This window comes from Corythoichthys intestinalis, chromosome 15 (genome assembly GCF_030265065.1).
Source record: "Corythoichthys intestinalis isolate RoL2023-P3 chromosome 15, ASM3026506v1, whole genome shotgun sequence".
Classification (NCBI taxonomy): Eukaryota; Metazoa; Chordata; class Actinopteri; order Syngnathiformes; family Syngnathidae; genus Corythoichthys; species Corythoichthys intestinalis.
The window spans coordinates 10,141,029-10,164,183 of record NC_080409.1 but is presented as its reverse complement, the minus strand read 5'-3'; the positions used below and the strand labels follow the sequence as shown (position 1 = coordinate 10,164,183).

The 23,155-nt window shown below is 37.4% G+C and overlaps 2 protein-coding genes across 3 annotated transcripts in view; one reads left to right on the top strand and one right to left on the bottom strand.

Moving 5' to 3' along the window:
- The window catches only part of LOC130930697 (formin-1-like), a 187,155-nt gene extending 180,161 nt beyond the window's left edge, over positions 1-6,994 (top strand). The window contains exons 18-19 of one of the 2 annotated variants that reach the window (XM_057858746.1): positions 5,197-5,278; positions 5,372-6,994. In XM_057858746.1, the coding sequence (XP_057714729.1) occupies positions 5,197-5,278; positions 5,372-5,416 (127 nt within the window). In that variant the 3' untranslated portion in view covers positions 5,417-6,994. The remainder of the gene's footprint in view (positions 1-5,196; positions 5,279-5,371) is intronic. The other variant, XM_057858747.1, reaches the window with a different exon arrangement.
- Positions 6,995-16,001: 9,007 nt separating this feature from the next.
- LOC130931190 (gremlin-1-like) lies at positions 16,002-22,980 on the bottom strand. Its single transcript, XM_057859761.1, has 2 exons — positions 22,835-22,980; positions 16,002-17,290 (listed from the first exon to the last, which is right to left on the bottom strand). Exon 2 carries the CDS (start codon positions 17,282-17,284, stop codon positions 16,745-16,747), a length of 540 nt encoding a protein of 179 aa, XP_057715744.1. The 5' UTR covers positions 17,285-17,290; positions 22,835-22,980; the 3' UTR covers positions 16,002-16,744.
- Between the last annotated feature and the right edge of the window lie 175 nt (positions 22,981-23,155).

The following is a 23,155-nucleotide window of genomic DNA, read 5'->3' as shown; positions in this document are numbered from 1 at the left end:
CAAGTGGTTTTTAAAGGCCGACCGCCTCGTTATCTCATCAGGCGACGGGCTTTTCCCTAGCTGGAGATGAGCGCGTCTTAAACGGAAAGAATTTAACAAGGAAAGTCCACAATTGATTCACGTTCTGGAACAAACTCCCGTCCAAAATACCTTTAATCATTTAAATAACAATGTCGTCTGTGAATGAACCTTTCTGACCTCTGTCAGCTTCAATCGCCTCTCCGCCTTTGCACGTTAGAGCGAGTAACTTCCACAAACGTGGCAAAAGAACTTGATACGGGGGCCAAAATTGTGCGACGCATGAACTTGATAGGAAATGACAGTTTGAAACTATTTTGTACGTTTCTGGATCTTTGTAATATTTGCCATCATTTACGTAAAAAAGACCAAAGAGATTTTATAATAGCAATTTATTGTGGAGCCTGAAAAGTTGTGTACCAGAATTATCTGTAAAAAAAATAAATCTCAGCCTTTAATGTCAAACAAAAGTTTAATAAGTATGGATTATTTATTACACAGCTGCATTGGCTCACTGTACGTACATTTAAAAGTGTACAAAGTTACTGTTCTGTATGTAGGTACGTGTATGTCTAACATATACATATATCTTATTTTTTATATATAATGAATCAATACAGCTGTCTCTATAAAAACAGGTGAGCCTAAACTGACTAACTGAAATAATAATTAACCGTAATTAGAGTTGTCTGAGATTATCAGTTGCCGATAATATTGGCCGATAAAAGCCTTTTAAAATAATATTGGATAATATCGACATTGTTTTTTATGATCAGTTTTTGGGCATGTATTCATGTTTCCTTTAAAGTGAATGTAGAAGCCTTCTGCCTTGGTACAAGGGCCGGTCACAGCTTAGCACAGCAGTTATGCTTATTGACCATTAGATGTCTCCAAACTAAGATGCTTAGGATTTGTTATGTGAGCATTATCAAGATTAAAGCGTTCAGTGAGACATCACAATATACTGTAATTACCACACAGTATATCGTATTTTTGGAGTTGGACAATATCGGGATATTGGTTCAAAAGTCATTATTAGACAACTCTAATTATAGCAAAAATTATATTTATAACATTTTATGTGTGTGTGTGTGTGCGTGTGTGTGTGTGTATATGTATATATATATATATATATTTATGTGTGTGTATATGTATATACATATACATATGTTTATGTACTGTATATACATATATATTTGGCGGAAAACACTCAGGTGACTAGGAGTTCCGCTCTGAGACCCCCAATTTGGCCAAATTTCAAAATTGTCCTACATGCATGTGTGATACATCATTGGAAAGCTTAAAATCTCAATTTTCTGGGGGGAGAAAGATTTTGAACAGGAGGGCATTTTAAAATAATGAATAAAATTTAAACAGCAGAGCCCTAACTGGAAGTGAGAGCACGCGAGAGCAGAATTAAAGACGCCATGATTTTAACGAGATATTATCGCGTACTTACCTCTTTTCGATCCAAAAACTCCATGTAGCATGTATCAACGAGTGTCAAGACACAGCTGTGAATGGCCACAGCTGGATTTTGGGTTTTTTTTATGGGTGAGACATGGTCATATAAGAAGGGTCGCGATGCAGAAATCGCAGACATCAAGGTGTAATCGAGATTATCATTTTCATATATTTACCCTACGTTTTGTTTTGTTTTTTTTTCTTTCAATTTATGTATATTTACCCTTTTAAACGTTTTTTTTTTTCAATATTTCTTTGTTTGGATCGATTATTTATCATCTAAAACATTGGGGAAATTGCGACTAACAGAAAAAATACAATTTAGCGATAGTTTTGAGGTAGATATCCGTGACATTTTCTACAGACGCCAATTTTTTCTTTGTGATGTAATTTGTTTAAAAGTGAGTGAATAATTTTTTAAAGCTGTTTTTTTTTTTAAACCAAATATTAGACATCAATTAATGATTCTAAGCTAAATATCACAGACATTTCGAATAATAAATACGTTTACTTAGCTTCTTTTTATGGCTAGGTTGAAACAAAAGTGGTTGCGCGACGTCTGTAAACACGGGTTTCCAGGGTAAAACGGACAAATTAAAAATAGTTTGGGGGCCTCCTGCGCCATGAATCTGCTATGGCAGCATATATACATATTGTTCTATCAAACACAACAGTTCTTTTGGCTTAGAATACAGCAGTTTATTTCAAAGTTTAAGACAAGGCTGAAAAAGCAGTTACTGCTCTTTAAGCCAGAAGAAATGTTGAGTTTGATGGCGCATTAAGCCCCAAACAGTTTTTTATTTGTCCGTTAAAAAAAAAAAAAAACGACTTTATAAAATTATTCACTCGCATATTTTTAACTTTTAAACAAATTACGTCACAATGAAAAAAATAGTGTCTGTAAATAGGTCACAGACTCATAACTATCGCTTGATTATATATATATTTTTTTCTGTCACTGTCGCATTTTCCATGGTATTTTAGATGATACTTAATCCAAACAAAGAAAAATAAAAAAAACTTAAAAAAAAAAAAAAACAAAACATTTAAAAGGGTAAATATTTGAACAAGAAAATCTGGACCACTCCTTGATGTCAGCCATTTCTGCATTGCGATTTGCGACCCTTGTCATATTACCGTTTTTCACCCATAAAATCCCCAAAACGTCCGGCTGTGGCCATTCAGAGCTGTGTCTTGACACTCGGTGAGACATGCTACACGGAGTTTTTGGATCGAAACAAGGTAAGTACGTGATAATATCTCGTTAAAATCATGCTCGCTCATGCTCTCACCTGAAGTCAGGGTTTTGGGGTTTAATTTTGTTATTGTTGTAGTTTAAATGCCCTCCTGTTCAATTTTTCTTCACTCAGAAGATTGAGATTTTAGGCTTTCTAATGATGTATCACACATGCATTTAGGACAGTTTTGAAATTTGGCCAAATTGGGGGTCTCAGAGCTTCAGACTCAAGCTTGCCGTTCTATGATCGCGCTGTTCAATCACATGGCGTCTTTAAAGCACAGTAAAAAATGAAGTATTTGACATAGAGCGCCGCCATTAACATGAATTGAAAGCGTGGATTTTAATCTCTTTCAGTTTTTATTTGGCACTGATTGACCACGAAAACCGGGGATATGATCCTTTTAGTTTCATAATAGTAAATATGTTTTCTCCACTAGAGGGCACTCATGCAAATTTTTTTTTCTTTTGTATTTCTTTTGCTTGATGCGGTTATGTAATATATTATACTGCAGTATAATAATAACAGTTCATATAAATAACTTTGTGCTGAGAAAAAAACTATTGTTTTAAAAAAACAAAATCAAACATGTTAAGCACTTACTCACAATGTTACATATTACTTGAGTATTCTTTTCACCAAATGCTAACGCTACTCTTACTTAAGTCAAATTTTTGGCTCCCCTACCCACCTCTGCACATATGTCTACTCAGACTAGTCAATAGACTAGGCAGGCAGACTGGTGTGTCAAAAAACACAGGCCACAATGCGGTTGTTAGTAAATTATTAGGGCTGTCAAATGATTGAAATTTTTAATCGAGTTTATCACAGCTTAAAAATCAATTAGCCGTAATTAATCGCAATTCAAACCATCTCTAAAATATACCATATTTTCTGTAAATTATTGTTGGAATGGAAAGATAAGACACAAGACGGATATATACATTCAACATACTGTACATAAGTACTGTATTTGTTTATTATAACAATAAATCCAAAAGATGGCATTAACATTAACAATCTTTCTGTTAAAGGGATCCACAGATTAATGTTTTCGTTTTAATAAAATTTGTAAAATTTTCAATCAAAAAATAAACTAGTAGCTCGCAATTGTTGCCGTCGCCGAGCGTTGACGTCACATGGGCTCCCTGCCGTTCTTCCAAAGTGTCTTTAACTACGTAAGGTAGTGATTGAAATACACCACAAGGTGTCAGTAGGGAGTTTTAAATTACTTAGAAATCTAGCCAATGAGTGTGTTTTGTCCCTTGACTCACGCCGAAGCTCCCTGTTTTCTTTTTTTAGACTGGGTCTATTGTGATTCACGTTCATTTGAGTGCTGGCTTCACAACGTACGAGACCTCTGATAGTTTGTATATTGTGAGTTAATTACAGCTTAAAAATTAATTAATCTTAATTAATCGCAATTCAAACCATCTATAAAATATGCCATATTTTTCTGTAAATTATTGTTGGAATGGAAAGATAAGACACAAGACGGATATATACATTCAACATACGGTAGATAAGTACTGTATTAGTTTATTATAACAACAAATCAACAAGATGGCATTAACATTATTAACATTCTCTTAAAGCGATCCATGGACAGAAAGACTTGTAGTTCTTAAAAGATAAATGTTAGTACAAGTTATAGAAATTTTATATTAAAACCCCTCTTAATGTTTTCGTTTTATTAAAATTTGTAAAATTATCAATCAAAACAACTAATAGCTCGCCATTGTTGATGTCAATCAGTTGGACCCAAGCGCCAGCAGAGGGCGCCAAACACCAAAAAACAAGGATCAAGCGGACATTACACTCTGCTGTCATTTTAATCTGTTTGAGCGGGGCATGTGCGTTACTTGCGTCAAATATTTTAACGTGATTAATTTCAAAAATCAATTACCGCCCGTTAACGCGATAATTTTGACAGCCCTAGTATTTTGCATAGCTATTTTGATTGGGAATGCCAGTTCTTTACATTGTTGTTTAACTGTGTGAGAATAGGGCCTCATTGATACGGATTGGAGCGCTTTTCTCTTTGTGAACATTATTTTTTTCTGAGTGATAGTAATATTGTTTTTGTTGTGCTTTCACTAAATAATACATATGTTTGTTGAGAAGGAGTTGCCAATAAACGGCGCGGTCCAATGAACGCCTGTGTCCACTAGTCTTTCTTTGCCTTTTAGCTCTCAATGTGCAAAAAACAGAGTCATTGTAATCTATTTGAGGCAATGCATGAGCAGGTCAATGACCTGCGAAATGACCTGCGAAATGTGTCAAATACTTAACGTGATTAATTAAAGAAACTAATTACTGCCCCTTAACCCGATAAATTTGACAGCACTATAATTTATTTATTATTTCTGTGCGGCCCGGTAGCAAATGCGCCACGGACTGGTACCGGACCCCGGCCCGGTGGTTGGGGACTACTGGATTAAATGACACTTCATGTCAATCCGAATGTCTCCATCAGGTTGAAGGAAGCTCAGGAGAACATCAAGAAGATCACAGCCGACAAGCGGGTGGAAACCAAGAAAATCAACGCCAACAGTCTGGTAATTTTGCTTTTCCACACATGCGACTTCCAACTTCAGTGTATGTTTACAGTCCTTACAGTGTGTGTGTGTCTGTGTGTGCGCGCCTGACAGAAAGAGAGGCTGCGGCAAAAGGAGTCGAGCGTACCATCCGCTTGAGCGACGCGCCAAGAAGGCCGAAGGAGAATCTCGTCCGTCTGGCGCGCTGAGACCTGCTTGTGAAAGGTCTCACTGGGCCAGGTGATGCTTCTGCTGACTGTCCGTCAGGAGATTGGACTCGCACATTGTTTGACGCACTTTACTGCTAGGTTCTATGTGCTCCCTATTCAAAGAAAGTCTATTTATCTAAGAAAGGATTTATTTTATGTACAGGTCGAATGGAGTAAAAAGTATATTTTAGCATGCACGAAAGCCACGATCGTCCTAATACCTCGGAGTACTTAGAAAAGCGCATGTGTTAGTGACCTTTTTACCCTCCACCCGTGCGTGCCATTTATTTTGTATGAAAATCAAAATATCGCAAAAGACGAGAGGAGCCGCTTTCCGATGATGAAAGCAACTCGGTGGTTTTATGGAATTGTTTTAAATTTCAAGAATAAATTCCCAGATGCTGACTAACAGAAGCGCTTCCTCGATTTGTCGCGATGGGGAATTCTGACATTGGATAGCGGAGTAAAAATGAGGTCATCGATTCTGCCTTCATTTTTTGGGATACCTCAAATAAACCAATCATCTGGTAAACATGTGGAACTCGTTAAGACGGCTTTTGTTTTTCAAGCTATCAAAATGGATAATGTTTCTTTATCTGCTGCTGGCCCGTTTACTAACGTAATTTTGGTTTACTACTTTGCATCATAACTTTTTTGAAGTCATTCCAAAAAAAATTTTTTTTTACAAACCGTGTACTAAACATTTATTGTTGATTCATTTTAAGACAAACTAAAGATACATGACGAATCGAATTTATGAACATCCATAGAATTCATAATGTATTGACGGGACAAGGGGCATGGGGCCGATTCATAGGGGGCCTATCTCCGTCAAAGCTGACTGTATGGAAACACAAACAAAGACCTTTTTACCGTTATAAATTCTTGTGAATAAATGCTTAAATCCCTGAATTCTTTATGGGTATCGACGTAAAACAGTCTTGATTCTTGGTTAAAAGCAAAAAAAAAACAAAAAACATGCAGTTAGCATTTATGTAAATATTGCGAACTATGATGCCAGTCATTAAGCAAATTAGCGGCCGCCTTATGTAAAACAAAGAGCTTTTTCTGTTGAAAATTCTTGTGAATAAATGCTTAAATTCCTGAATTCTTTATAGACATGGACGTAAAACAGTCTCGATTCTTGGTTAAATGCAAAGAAACCGTGCAGTTGGCAGTTACTTTACGTAAATATGTCGAATGTGCTGCTAGTCTTTAAGTCACTGTGACGGCCCCCTTAGTACAAGAGCTTTTTGTGTTGAAAATTCTTGCGAATTAATGCTTTAAAATCCCTGAATTCTTCATAGATATGCACGTAAAACAGTCTTGATTCTTGGTTAAAAGCAAAAAAAAAAAAAAAAAAACATTCAGTTAGCATTTATTTTATGTAAATATTGCGAACTATGATGCTAGTCAGTAAGCAAATTAGCGGCTGCCTTATGTAAAACAAAGAGCTTTTTCTGTTGAAAATTCTTGTGAATAAATGCTTAAATTCCTGAATTCTTAATAGATATGGACGTAAAACAGTCTCGATTCTTGGTTAAATGCAAAGAAGCCGTGCAGTTGGCAGTTTTTTTACGTAAATATGTCGAATGTGCTGCTAGTCTTTAAGTCACTGTGACGGCCCCCTTAGTACAACAAAGAGCTTTTTGTGTTGAAAATTCTTGCGAATAAATGCTTAAAAATCCCTGAATTCTTTATAGATATGTACGTAAAACAGTCTTGATTCTTGGTTAAAAACAAAAAACCAGGCAGTTAGCAGTTATTTTAACGTAAAGATTGCGAAGTATAATGCCAAGCTGTAGCAGCTAATTTCTCCTATTGGTTTTTTTCACATTTCAAAATGCATGCATGGTACAAAAAATATAATTACCTTGAATCTTCGAACAAATAATTCCTGAGACAATCCTTCCTGTTTGTATGCGTTCGTACTTTTTCAACCAAAATATGGCGCTAGATCGCTGCATGTGACCGACTGCCAATAAATGAAGCAAAGTGTGGGACGGCCCCCTTCGAGAAGGCGTGACGCAGTGAATAGGGAATGTGTCATGTCAATACATTATGAAATCCATGGTACATCTTTGCATAGACTTCACTATTAGTTGATGGGAAAGGGTGCGCGTGGCCGTTCCGTGGGGGTCTATTTTCAAAAACTTAAAATTGAAATATTTTCAAAACCAAAGCTGTTAGCAACCTAAAACCAAGACAGGCACCTCCCTTAGGCGTATATGAGTCTCCATGAGCAGCGGCATCAAAACATTCAAAGTCGTTTCCTAATAAAAAGCCCGAATATTTATTCTTTTATATAAGTATAACAAAACTTAAAATGGCTATAAAATTCTCTGATTTTACGCTAGATGCACAATAATCACCAAATGATAATCTCATATATTTAACTTATATTATAAGTTTTTGCCCGAAATAGCGACTGTTTATTAAATGCTCACATATCAATGTGTGAACTTTTCTTTATCTCTGGAAAAGAAAGTGATTTAATAGCAGGTAAACAACAAAAATTAACATTGTTTTACTCAATCAACAAAATTATCAACAAAAATGTATATTCTAACTGAGGAAAATGTTAGGACACCATACCACCTAATAGCTAGTGTTACCCAATTTGGCTGAAATAACTTCAGTGAGACGCTTTTTGTAGCCATGTATCAGTCTTTGACTTAGCTCTGAAGAAAGTTTGCCCGACTCCTCAATGCAGAATACTTTCAGCTGTGAGATATTTGAGAAGTTTCTTGCATGTACAGCCCGTTTCAAGTCACCCCAGGGCATCTCAATGGGATTACGATCTGGGATTTGACTTGGCCATTCCAGGACTCTCCATTTCTTCCTTTTCAGATCCTTGGTGGATTTACTGGTATATTTTGGGTCATCGTCATGTTGCAGGGTCAAGTTTCGCTTCAGCTTTAATACTTTTACAGATGATTTCAAATGTTCCTCAAGCACCTTCTGATACACGATAGAATTCCATGTGGATTCTATAATGGTGAGCTGGCCAGGTCCTGCTCTAGCATAGAATCCCCAAACCATCACACTTCCCCCTTCATGCGTCGAAGTTGGAATGCCGTATTGGGTTTGTGCCAAACATTTCCTCTGTTCTGGTGTCCAAATGATTGAATTTTAGATTAATCTGTCCGAAGAACATTATTCCAGAAGTCCTGGTCTCTGTCTACATTAACCCAAGCAAACTTCAGTCTGGCCTTCATGTTCTTCTTGGAGAGCAAAGGTTTCCTCCTTGCACACCTCCCATGAAGGTTAAACTTGTGAAGTCTCTTTCTGATTGTATAGGCATGCACTTTCACATCAACAGTAGCAAGAGCCTGCTGTAGGTCCCGTGATGACATTTTAGGGTTTTTTGAGACATCTTTTAGCATCTTGCGGTCTGCTCTCGGGGTGAACTTGCTTGGACGGCCAGACCTGGGCATGTTGGCAGTTGTTTTGAATGTCCTCCCCTGGTAGACTATTTTCCGGACAGTGGAATGACAGATTTTATATTCTTTTGAGATCTTTTGAAATCCCTTACCAGACTAATTAGCTTCTAAAATCTTCTTTCTGAAGGCCTCAGACAGCTCCTATGATCTCACCTGTTTTCACTCACTTCATTAGTCAGTCACTGTTGAAAGTATTCTGCGTTGAGGAGTGGGGCAAACCTTCTTCAGACCGATGTCAAAGACTGGTAGATGGCTACAAAAAGCGTCTCACTGAAGTTATTTCAGCTAAAGGGGGTAACTTAGCTTTAAAGTGGTAGGGTGACCTAACTTTTTCATCAGTTAGAATATGCATTTTTGTTGATAAATTTGGTTGAATGAGTAAAAAAATGTTCCGTTTTGTTGTTTACCTGCAATTAAATCACTTTCCTTTCCAAAGATAAAGAAAAAAGATCGGCATTGATATGTGAACATTTCTTAATAAAGAACTGAATATTTAATGGGGTGTCCTAATTTTTTCACATTACTGTACAATCACAACTTAGAAGTCCAATGTCACCATTGCCTCAGCACTAGGCAATAGCACTATCAGTACTATCAATTGATAGTGAAGTCTATGATCTTTGTTAAATATCGACCGGATGCTAGACGCAGTGGCGGTCCATCCTAAAAGAAGCAGTATGCGTGCATGCATACACGCACACATCACAATAGAGTACAGAATACCACAAACGTATAAGCTCTTGCTGAGGGGAGGATTCAACAGTAAACTCCTTGTGGCCTTCTTGAATCATGACACATAGCATTGATGTGGAGGTGGATAGGATTTCCTAATCATCTGGTACAACAGAACATTCCATTGGTAATGATTCATTCTGGACAAGAGGTGCTCCCAAATATTTTAGAAGTGACACCAGAAAGGAACATCATCAATGATAGGCCAAAACAGTACACTGAAAAATTATATCTTGATGTGATTCAGCTATTACGAGCTACTAACATGCAGATTTAACCATGAAATATTGCATTGCTACATTCTGTTAAAGTGCCTATGACTGCAAAAAGCATGTTTATTTCATATTTCACGCGGTATTTTATGCTCTTGAATTAAATGGACTGCTTGGATGTGCGTGGAATCGATAGATTTAGATATTCAAATTTTTTTAAATCCGGTGCCATGAAAATGAGTGACTTCCTGGATTGAGGAGGAATGCTAATGAGACGTCACCCGGGTCAGCATCTCACAGTTCAGCTGATTTTGCGGATTATTCGTTTAGTTTTTGCATCACGCCAGCCAAATGTGCTGCAGGGTTTTGTTGCTGCACCAGGGAGAGGCGTGTGAGCCCTTTTGGGTTTAAAAAATTCCTGTTCCCTGCGGAGAGGAAAAGTCTGACAACTGCGGGACCATTGGACTTACGAGGAAATGAGTAAACATTGTGTTTTGTATTATGTCAAATACTGGGATCATGGCACACATTTTAATACAGAGGTGGCTTGCATTTTGTGGCTGACAATGCTCCTTTTTTTTTTTTTTTTTTTTAAATATACAGTTCCTGGCGTTCAGGTGGGTACAATTAATTGAAAATAATGTAGGTTTTCTGCGGAGTATGTATACTCACCAAGTTGGCATTGTCCTCATAGATGCAACAATATGATAATAATTTGTTTATATTTTTTTATTACCAAAAATAGTCACTTGCCCAAAACTTTTCTTGAATGATGTATATATAAACCTTGTGTGATTTTTTTTTTTTTTCCCAAAACAACTACAACAAAGATGGGAGAGGGAAGAGAATTCAGAGCCTCACCTGCATATTGAAAAATATATCTATATACATTAGGGATGTGACGCTACACACAAGTCACGGTTCAGTACATACCTCGGTACGGGGGTCACGGTTGGGGGCGGGTTCAGTGCAACAGGAAAAACAAATAGGCTTTTTTTCTCACAGCATTTGAAAGTTAAAGTTTGTATTGCATTACACTCTTGTATGGGTGTTTTTTTTTATGTAAAAAAGTGTGACCTAAAAAAGACTGTTCAATTCAATCAGTTAATATAATCATTAGGGCTGTCAAAATTATAGCGTTAACGGGCGTTAATTAATTTTTTAAATTAATCACGTTAAAATATTTGACGCAAATAACGCAGATGCCCCGCTCAGAGAGATTTAAATGACATTACACAGTGAAACGCTCACTTGTTGTGTTTTATGGAGTTTTGCCGCCCTCTGCTGGCGCTTGGGTGTGACTGATTTTATAGGCTTCAGCATCCATGAGCATTGTGTAAGTAATTATTGACATCAACAATGGCGGGCTCCTAGTTTATTTTTTGATTGAAAATTTTACAAATTTTATTAAAACGAAAACATTAAGAGGGGTTTTAATATTAAATTTCTTTAACTTGTACTAACATTTTTCTTTTAAGAACTCCAAGTCTCTCTATCCGTGGATCGCTTTAACAGAATGTTAATAATGTTAATGTCATCTTGCTGATTTATTGTTATAATAAACAAATAGTCCTTATGTACCGTATTTTGAATGTATATATCCATCTTGTGTCTTATCTTTCCATTCCAACAATAATTTACAGAAAAATATGGCATATTTTATAGATGGTTTGAATTGCGATTAATTGCGATTAATTACGATTAATTAATTTTTAAGCTGTAATTAACTTGATTCAAAATTTTAATCGTTTGACAGCCCTAATAATCATATTTGATGTGTAAGACGTTACAGAATGGATCATGTAGTAACGCGTAGAACATGAAAAGTAACGTCAGTCAGTCACTTTGCCGAGTAACTACTTAAACTTACATTGAGGTAACTGAGTACTAACCTAATTACTTTCTGGGAGAAGTAATTTGTAACTAATTACTTTTTGTGAGTAAGATTAACAACACTGGTTGTAACTTTTACTACTCATCGTAGCAGTGTTTGGTCGTATCACTCGTGACATGCTGCTCGCACCTAAACACAGAACGATTATCCCACACTAGGGGTGTAACGGTACACAAAAATCTCGGTTCAGTACGTACCTCGGTTTTCAGGTCACGGTTCAGTTCATTTTCCGAACAGTAAGAAAACAAAATGCAAAATATAAATGTGCTAGTTGTTTATTACACACTTTTGTGCTTTCAACAATAGGAACATGAGCCTATACAAAGCTAGAATTCTGCTCAAAAAGTAGCGGGTATTTAAAGATAATCCAACAACAATTTGAGAAAGCTGACCAATACGCGGAAAAAGAAGTCCTGTGCTAAAGAGAAAAGCAATCCCAATGACAGATTTTAACATGTATTATACAAATGAAATGCCTCAATAAATCTTTTTTTTTCTTCTTATGAACGGTTTTCAAAAGCTTTATTGGTGGATTTTCTCAAGTTAAAGCGCCACACAGAAATTAATAAATTTAATTGTGTAAGCAGGATCTGTGTATTATTCTTATTATTTAATTACAGGTGTTTTAGCTCATTTCAATTTATTTTATTTAAATGGGCTATTTTTTATTTTATTATGTGTTTATATTTTACAAATGTGAATTAGTATTCATTTATATTGTATATTTTATGTTGTATAACATTAATTCCTACGTGAATATTAGTTCCTACTTGTTTTGTTGTGGTAGGAGGGTTTTGTATTAAACACGGGGCAGTGTTGGTTATTATTATAGCAGAGAAGACAGCAGTAAATCAACAAAGACAAGTCAACTGTGCCCCGATCTACCACTCAAGAGATCTGATGGACTCAAAAAGTGGGTTACGATTGCAAATTAGTTTGAAAATTGACTGGATCCACCGTATTTTTACACGAGTGACTTCCGGTCTGCCCGATCCTAGCTAGTGGTATTGACGCAGGAGGGCCGCGTCTCGCGTCAAATAATAAACTCTGCCGTTCTTTTCGTGTGCGTCGCGTTGAGCCGCTTCTGGGATGCGTCTAACACGCGGCCGCACTGCGACTAGTGTGCATTAGCTGACTGACTTTAACACCTGCGTTTCACTGCGTTCTCGCGGCAGCCACGTTGTCGCGCCGTTGACGTTTCTGGGTTATATACTGTCCTACCATGTTAGTCCTCATTATAGTAGAGAAGACAGAGTAAATATAATCTACACAAAGAAACTGTAACCCGATCAACTCACAGCCTCGAAAAGTAAGGATCACATTACGTCAGAAACTCGTTCGGTACGCCTCCGTTCCGAACCGAGCACCCCGTACCAAAACGGTTCAATACAAATATATGTACCGTTACACCCTTATTACACACTAAAGGTAACTTGTAGCATTAGCATAGCATTCGTATTAGGCTAATGCTAACGGCAAGCGTCCTTTTAAATTCTCGGACAACCTTTTTTACTTACAGTTTGTGGCGTGCAGGCGGGTATAATTAATTGAAAATAATGTAGTTTTTATGCTGAGTATGGATTATCACCAAGTTGGCATTGTCCTTGTAGATAGACGCTACAATAAGTGCTCGTCTGTCAATATTCATTCGAAATAGTTGGGAACCTTTATTTTCTTCAATTTACAGACAAAAACATTTTTAGCAAATGTTGACTAAAACTGGACGAACTTAGTCTTGAGTTTTTGCCAACAAAAACAAGACGAGGACAAACACATTTTGAGATGACTAAAATATGACTATAATAAGAATAAAAAGTATTATTTTCCAAAAGACTAAGATGAAAATTAAAAAGGCTGCCAAAAACAGCACTGAACCCAGCGCATTTTTCTCCCTTTGAAACCTACCATATTAGCGATTTTAACATGAAATCATTCCATATTTTGCTTTGAAAAATGCAACATGCCAAAACATCCCAGAATCCATTTTATTTCTATTTTTAGAGATCATTTTACATGAAACATCTACATATTGAACCCTGGTGGGGTTATTTACGTGTCCTATAAGGCAAAACAAACAAAAAATAAATCAACATTTTCACATTAAGATTAACTTAAAGACATTCTTGAAATAACAAAATAAAATCTCTTTCCATTTACAAATGTCGTCGCTTATCCTCGCAATTCCACACGGTGGAAACATAAAAAGAAAATGACCTAAACAATGAGAGATTTCTTAAATAAGCCAAGTCGTGCTGCCAAGTTCCTCCACTACAGATGTTTTATAACTGTCAAGGTAAAAAAAAAAGGAGAATAGTAACAACCGGTTTTAAAATTCTCTTACGCTCAACAGAAGTGCTAGAATGTGAGGAATAATGAGGTGCCAAAATTGCATTCACCTCTTAAACACAAAAGTCACATTAGGACTAAACAAACATAACAAAAAAAACTTCACTTAGTGTACAAAGATGTTAAAAACATTCATACACCCCCCCCCGCCCCCAGAAAAAGCTCTCACTCTCACCCCCAAAATAAACCACACTCACCCAAAAAGCTCGCACTCACTAAAGAAAACAACTTTGACCACCAAAATGCTCTTGCAACCTCTCACCTAAAATTCACAATCAACCAAAACACACACACAAAAAACCTCTGAAATTCAGCCAAAAACTCATCAACAACAACAAAAACTCCGACATTAACACAAAGAAACGAACCAATCATTTGCTGTCTAAATGGATTGGATGTCGAGCGCCGTCATTGGCACTGAACGATGAAGTCACAGCCAGTCCTCCCAGTTTAAATGAATTACACGTCTATTGCTGTCAATGGCATGTTATGAGTTAAATACGATGAAAAAAAAACTTTAGAGTGTTACTCGTGGTTAGTTTTATTCACTTTTAAGTTTATCAACATTGTATTACTCTAAATTATAGTTATAAACAATACAGTGATCGCTTACTACTTCAAACTTCCTGCCCTCTGTCCATCGCAGATTTTTTTTTTTCCCAATTAAAAAATACATTAATAAATACAGTATAGAGATGTCCCGATCCGATCATATACAGCTTCTCACTCTCCCTTCTGCTGCTTTTCTTGCTCAGCAGACAGCTTGTTAAGGTTAACGATGAGTGACATGGGTGCTGCTTTGATCTTGCCAGAGAAACTTGGTAGCACATCTTCAAAGCCGCAGATCTGTCAATAATCGTTTAGCTTGTTAAACACTAGCGGTAGTGTGCTGTGGCAACTCATTGCGTGTATTTGAGTGGACTCACTCAGTGAAGCATTTAATAAAGACAAGCATTTTGTTACGTTATTCTTGTTTAAAACAATTCAGTGGGACAGTAATATGTTTAAAATGTGTATTATGTTTGGTTTTTTATTATACTTTGGGGAAAAAAGGGAAACAACATGTCTTACAGTGTATCACAAAAGTGAGTACACCCCTTGCATTTCTGCAGATATTTAAGTATATTTTTTCATGGGACAACACTGACAAAATGAAACTTTGACACAATTAAAAGTAGTCTGTGTGCAGCTTATATAATAGAGTTAATTTATTTTCCCCTCAAAATAAGTCAAAATATAGCCATTAATATCTAAACCCCTGGCAACAATAGTGAGTACACCCCTATGAAAAAACGCACATCTCTAAATGTCCAAATTGAGTACTGCTTGTCATTTTCCCTCCAAAACTGTCACGTGACTCGTTACAGGAGTACTGTCAGCATTCCTGCAGAGATTGAAGAGGTGGTTCAGCCTGTTAGTGCTCAGACCATACGCCGTCTTCTACATCAAATTGGTATGTACGGCTGTCACCCCAGGGGGAAGACGATACACAAAAAAGCCGGCCCGTCTCATCAGGTTCCAGTAATCCATGTGCTTTGTTGACATGTCTTCAGCAAACTGTTTGCGGGCTTTCTTGTATACCGTCTTCAGAAGAGGACAGCCATGCACAGCAATTTGATGTAGAGTGCGGCGTATGGTCTGAGCACTAACAGGCTGACCCCCCACCTCTTCAATCTCTGCAGCAATGCTGACAGCACTCCTGAAACGAGTCACGTGACATTTTGGAGGGAAAATGAAAAAGCAGTACTCAATTTGGACATTTAGGGATGTATGTTTTTTCAAAGGGGTGTACTCACTTTTGTTGCCGGGGGTTAGATATTAATGGCTATATTTTGAGTTATTTTGAGGGGAAACTAAATGAACTCTATTATATAAGCTGCACACAGACTACTTTTCATTGTGTCAAAGTGTCATTTCTTCAGTGTTGTCCCATGAAAACATATACAGTACTTGATTATCCGCAGAAATGCGAGAGGTGTACTCACTTTTGTGAAACACTGTACTGTAAATACAGTCCCAAACAAAAGGCTTGTCACATAGGACATAATGACTTAAAATGGCTTATAACCTTATTTCTAATCATTATATTCTTACAATAAAGGGTTAATTTTAATGTCAAGGGCCTTCCCATTAATAACTGGATGCAAAATGAAACCGTCAAAAAGTAGTCTGACGTTCAGAGCTCGGTAAAGCCCATAAAATGGACAAGGACAAAGTACTTCATCCACCACTGCAGAAAAAGTAAGATGATGCGCTGAGCTGGAATATAGTGTTTAAGTGTTAAAATATCTCGAATCCCCCCCTCCCCCCGGCTTGGCTGGTTATCTGGAGGGGGCAGCAGAAAATTTTCCACTCGTACCGCCCCAAACATTGAAGGCCCTGCGAAAGTGTGGAGGGCCCCGCGAATAATTATCCAGTAGGACCCTCACCCGCCGGAGGTTCACTTCGGAGGCGGGCCGTTTTTAACTTATCGCACCTGGGCTCGATTCACATTTGTTTCGCCACTGACTGGAACAAAACCAAACTCACAACACACTCTTGTATCAGAAAAATTCAAAGAACTACAATGTGTCACTCACACAGATGAGGAATAGATGTTCCTTCGGGCTATTACGAAGAAACCCAGACACGACAAGGTTAGGTGGAGTGAACTAGTCCAAGTCAATGGATATACATCGGCACTGTTTAACGCGTTGGATGCGTTTCTTCTTCGTGGGCGGCTGCAGATCGGGACAGTTCAAAGTAAAGGTCATGGTGGTGAAGCGCTTGGGTTTGCAGAAGGAGCACGATTGGAAGGCGCCCTCCTCCCGGCGGATGTGGCGGGGGATGTAGAAGCTGTTGCACTGGCCGTAGCAGAAGCGGTTGATGATGGTGCGGCTGACGCAGCCCTCCTCGTGGATGGTCTGCTTGAGGGGCTGCGTCTTGCACCAATCCCGCTTCAAATACTGACGCTCGGTCACGTGTAAAGCCTCCTGGCTGGACTCCAGAACTTCATCGGCCGGGGACGAGGCGCCGCCCTGCGGGGGTCGAGGGCGCCGCTCCGATTCGTTCGGCCTGCTCTTGTCGGGGTGAGGGATGGCGCCACCCTGGGAGCCCCTCTGCGGGCCTCGGTTACGTTTGCACTCCGCCGGAGAGGACAGCGAGCCGAGGATGAAGAGCAGGCTGCATGCCACGCGCGTCCACTTGGCCATCCTGGACTAGAGAGAGAGACACTTGTTAGGACACAATTGTGCACGTTTGGAAAGCAGCACATGCTAAAAATGACGGCAGCTTTTTGTCAATGTTTAAAATGTGGTGTGGAAATTTTAATTTTGTACATTTACAACAATATAAAGTAAGAAATATTTATTTCTTTAAATATTATGTTCCAATTAAATGTTTCAATCCAGAACTAATTAATTTTCAGTATGTGTGGCTTTACAAACAGCGACCTACGGTTATGCAGCCTTCATGTGGTGTCGTAATCATGATAAACCTCCGTGAAGTTGGCCCCCCATCAGACGCAAGATTAGAGAAAAAATATGTCATTTGTTTGTGCTGAAAAAAAAAGTTTGTGCTGCTATTGTTTTGTGACATTAACAATTATTTTATGCAGTGGTATGAAAAAGTATCTGAACCTCTTGGAATTTCTCACATTTCTGCATGAAATCAAATGTGATCTGGTCTTTGTCAAAATCACACAGATGAAAATACAGTGTCTGCTTTAACTAAACCCACCCAAACATTTTTAGGTTTTCATATTTTAATAAGGATAGGATGCAATATATGAAAACAAAAGACAAAACAAAGAAATGTCACTGCAAACCACAAAAATCACGAGACCTGAGCAGGCTTCCAGAGGGTTGAGCCTCTCAAGGCCCTGCTGGGCCTTCCCTCAAAGTGTCTCTAAAAAAAGTTAAGAACAGTCATAAAAATGGATAAAAAACAATGAAAATTCGTCAACCCCTCCTTCAGTCCTTCTCCCTCGGTACGGAGTCCGTCCGCAGAGCAGGACCTCCCATGTCCTCTCCCAATGCCGCATTTATAGCCGCCAAGTGTCCCGCTCCACCAATCCACCTAACCAGGTGTTAATCAAGGTGATTGGGAGCACCTGGGGGGAAAAGTTCAGACAGGCTTGTCCTGCAACGCCCCCCTCAGTATGTTACAAATACACGTTCTGGTGTGGCCAAATCAAAGTCCAGACTTGAACCCTATTGAGATGCTGTGGCATGACCTAAAGACAGCGATTAATGCCAGACAGCCCAGGAATCTGACTGAACTACAACAGTTTTGTAGAGAAGAATGGGCCAAGATTAGTCCTGATCGATGTGCCAGACTGATCTGCAGCTACAGGAAGTGTCTGGTTGAAGTTATTGCTGCCAAAGGGGGCCCACAAAATATTAAATGTGATGGCTCACTTACTAATTTTCCCCTTTCTGTCATTGTTTGCATACTATCCCTATTAAAATATAAAAACCTGTAAATGTTTGGGTGGTTTTAGTTAAAGCAGACACTGTTTTTTCATCTGTGTGGTTTTGACAAAGATCAGACCACATTTATGGTGATTATATGCAAAAATGTGAGAAATTCCAAAAGCTTCAGATACTTTTCATACTACTGTAGGTCAAACAGAGGTCAACCCTTTTGATTAAAATGGCTAAAAATGGAGTCAATGGTTTGTGCTATATTTGTGCGTGCTTGTGTTGTAAAAAAATTCCGTTAGTGCTGCTATCGCTTTTGAGATATCGAGATATTTAGTTCAAGTGATGACGTCAATCACAGCGCCTGGAAATTAATATCTCGATATCTAAAAAATGACAGCCGCTGTTCTACAGCACAAATGTAGCAAAAACCTATGGTATCATTTTGTGTCCATTTTGCAATAAATGTGGGGGGGCGGCTATGGGATGTCATCACTCAAAATTAATATCTCAACATCTCAATAATGATAGCAGCACAAACGAACATTTTTACAGCACAAACCCGCACAAACAATTGCTGGTTGACCTCAGATTGACCGCAAAAGAATTATTAATACTGTATCTCAAAAACAATAGTAGCACCAAGAAAATATTTTTCAGCACAAAGCTAGCACAAACGAATTACATCATTTTTCTATAAATTTGCGTCTGATGGGGGGGCAACTTCACGGAGGTTTATAGTAAATAGTTAAAATTGCATTTGAACGCCATCTCAAGTTGAATTCTCTGCTGGAAAAGCTGGATTTTATCATGATATCCAAGTTTCTACAATAGGGGGACCTTTTTTCAAAATGGCGGAGCATGAACAAGTAATTGTGAATGGTAAAAAAAAACTCAAGTTGTTTAAAGTAGATTTATCATCAATTTACACCTTTTGACGCCAGCATAACATAGTGTACACATTTATATTTATACATTTTTAACCGTGTTTATAAAATGTTGCAAAAACTTATACATAAAAAAAAAACATATTATTTATAAATGGCAGAAAACAAACACAAGGCTGAAAAAACAGTTTATGCTCTTGCACCCCGCTTTAAAATAAACTGCTGTATTTTAAGCCAAAAGAACTGTTGTGTTTGATAGAACATTATGTCTATATGCTGTCATAGCAGTTTTATGGCGCATTTAGCCCCCGAACTATTTTTAATTTGTCTGTTTTACCCTGGAGACGTTTACAGACGTTGGGCAACTGCTTTTGTTTCAAACCAGCCATAAAAAGAAGGTAAGTAATTATATTATTCGAAATGTCTGTCAGTTTCACCTTAGAATCATTAATTGATGTCTAATATTTTGTAAAACAAAACAAAAAAAAAAACAACTCAAAAAAATTATTCACTCACTTTTAAACAAATCATGTCAACATGAAAAAATGGTGTCTGTAAATAAGTCACGGATATCTACCTAAAAACTATCGCTTAATTGTATATATATATATATATATATTTTTTTTTTTTTGTTACTGTTGCATTTCCCCTGATATTTTAGATGATAAATATTTGATCCAAGAAAGAAAAGAAAAGAAAAAAAAAAAAACATTTAAAAGAGTAAAAATTTGAAAAAGAAAATCACGACCACTCCTTGATGTCTGTGATTTTTGCATCGCGACCCTTGTTATATTACCATGTTTCACCCATAAAATCCCCCCAAAATCCGGCTGTAGCCATTCACAGCTGTGTCTTGACACTCGGTTATACATGCTAAATGGAATTTTTTGATCGAAACAATGTAAGTACGCGATAATATCTCGTTAAAATAATGACGTCTTTAATTATGCTTTCTCATGCTCTCACCTCCAGTTAGGGTTTTGTTGTTTAAAATATAAATAAATTTTTTTTTTCTAAATGCCCTCCTGTTCAAAATTTTTCTTCCCCAAGAAAATTGAGATTTTCAACTTACCAATGATGTATCACACGTGTATATTGGACAATTTTGAAATTTGGTCAAATTGGGGGTCTCAGAGTGGAATTCAAGTCACCTGGATGTTTTCCGCCATATATTACACAATCTAATTGTAATAGATGAATCAATTTCCCACACAACAAACTAAAATAAAGTCCGTGTTTGCAGTTTTATTTTTGCTACGACATCAAAAGCCCATGAACAGGACCTACTGTTAATCAACAATTAGCAAGTGGTAAGGTTCATCTTTCCCAGAGCATGTGAAGGCAGCATAAAATGACACTACCTCCTGCGGTAGACATGCAAATATTCGCGTGGAGCTCATTTATTTGGTGTGTTCAATGTATTTATTCAGATTTAACAGCATTGGAAAGAGATACTGTATCTCCTTCCAATATCTCTGAGATACATATGACTTTTTTCCCGTTTTCCCCCCAAAGTATAATTAAAAAGAACAAAAACAAAACAACAACAAAAAACCCTTATATGTATGTTTTTTGAGCACTGCAAATTTTATAATTATTAGCAGGTGTGAAAGTGGGCCAGAATGGTCAGGAACGCAGTTCCAGTATAAGATTCAGGGCCAGAACGCAGTTCCGGTATGAGATTCAGGGCCGGAATGCTGTTCCGGTACACGGTGCTTTGATTCCGAAAATATGACGGCAACTGTCAAAACGCTATGTTAAAAAAAAAAAAAATGCTAAGCTGCCACACATGCATTTCATCTCCAAGAAGAAAACAATGTACCAACATCAGATTTACATACACAAATGTTAACAACAAGCATAATAAAGTGTTTGTGTAGTGTAATCCGTTTCCACCAATATTTCTTATTTATTTTATTCCATGGACTGCATGGAGGTTTCCCCTGCTGCTACAGTTATCTAAGTCTGACGATGATGAGTCACGTTAATGTGCGAATGCACGTAGCAAAGCAAAATGCCTGGACTCATTTATCCGTTCAATTGGCTGACATATTGACATGTGATCAGCAGAGATACTGCAGTTAGCTTTGATTGGTTCAAATGTGCATGTTTTCTGGAACAGCAAAAGGAAAAAAAAAAAAGGTTGAATTGATACGACAAAAATGGGCAATGCAACATAAAATGGATCAAATCTTTAAAAGCAACGAAAGAGTTGAGGAGGCTTATTTATCATATTTAGTATTATTTGCTCTGACGGGGAGGTTCTGAACATCTTAGCTGTTAATGTGCACTTTGGACTGATATTTGTTCATTTATGTTAGGCTACTTAATCATTTCCTTATGATTTTAAAACGTCAATGCCTGCGCAATCTTCAAAATATATTCCATTTCACCCTGCATAATATAGGTCATTTGTACTTATTTTTCTGGATGTATATTACTTATATCTTTATTATAAAAAAAAGTAAATATTTACATTAACTTCAATTTTAATATACATCCTATGTTCTTAGGTAGTTAAAATTGAGAACTGGCATTTAGTATGTGAGGAAATGTGGGAAAATAAAAATTAGGAGATGGAGGTTGGGGTTATTGCTGTTTTTGTTAACTTTGATTTTGCAAATTATTGAAAAAAATACAATTTTGAATGAAAATCAGTTTTTGTGTTATAGAAATAACTGTGCCAAAACATTTTTTTTTGCATTTCAGTAGTTTAAAAGGTTTGACACCCCTATCCAACCCCCCCCCCCACCCCCCAAAAAAATGAAAGGTAAAAAAAAAAAAAAAAAAAAGATAAAATTTCTGGCTCCGTGGCGACCTTCATGACGGGGAGTTCCGGCAAGAAGTTCTAGCCACTTTCACCCCTGATTATTAGATACATATAAAAGAAAACAATGATTTGTACAGGTATAAATGCATATAAACATTTTTTAAAATAATACGGTATTATTTGTTTTAATTGAAACAAAATCTGATGGACTGGGCACGAAGTTTGAAGCGCGAAGTAGCTAGGGATCACTGTAATTCTTTTGCTGTTTATTATTCACAAACAAAAGTTCGAGAAGCAACCTATACAGCATCTGCATTTTTCCAATCAAAAATATACACTAAAATCAATATGACTAATTAGCAATTTAAAAAGTAGTAAACTGATGAGAATGTTTTTCCCTGAAGCCTCTGGTTAAAATTATCATATCATTTTTGCATGTTAAACTGTATGCTTTTGTTTGTTTCTTTTATTATGCAATGGTAATATAACCGTGTTAATTACATCTCAATGTGTCAATTTTTTTTTTTTTTGGTCAAGTTTTTGAGAAGCAGATGTTTGTATGCATTTAAGTTCGAATAAATAATTTAAAAAAAAAAAAAAAAATTGATGCGTTTATAGCGCATTCAAATAGACGTTTAGCGAAACTATAGATGAAGCCTAATGATAAACAAAAGTGTCACCGACCTGCAATCCTCAGTATATCTCCGTTGCACCTTCCGCGGGCAGTTGGCACCCACTATCGCTGTCGACTTGACACTGCGGCGACCGTGGCAGGGCGGGAAGGGAAATACGACCAAGTGGGTTTGATTGCAATTGCTCCAGCGCCGTACTGTCTCCCCTTTAAATGTCTGCCAGCTGAGATTGGAACACTTCCCCCGACATTATTGGCTAAGAAAGAAGGATGCGGAGAATACCTCAACTCCTCCGCCCCCTCCCCTCAAACACTTGAATGCATCACATGGACCAAAGAGGGCAGGACGCTCGGATCTTCACTTCGAGAAATGT

Excerpts from the sequence above, each read along its gene's own strand:
- LOC130931190 (XM_057859761.1), bottom strand. The coding sequence starts at position 17,284 with ATGGCCAAGTGGACGCGCGTGGCATGCAGCCTGCTCTTCATCCTCGGC.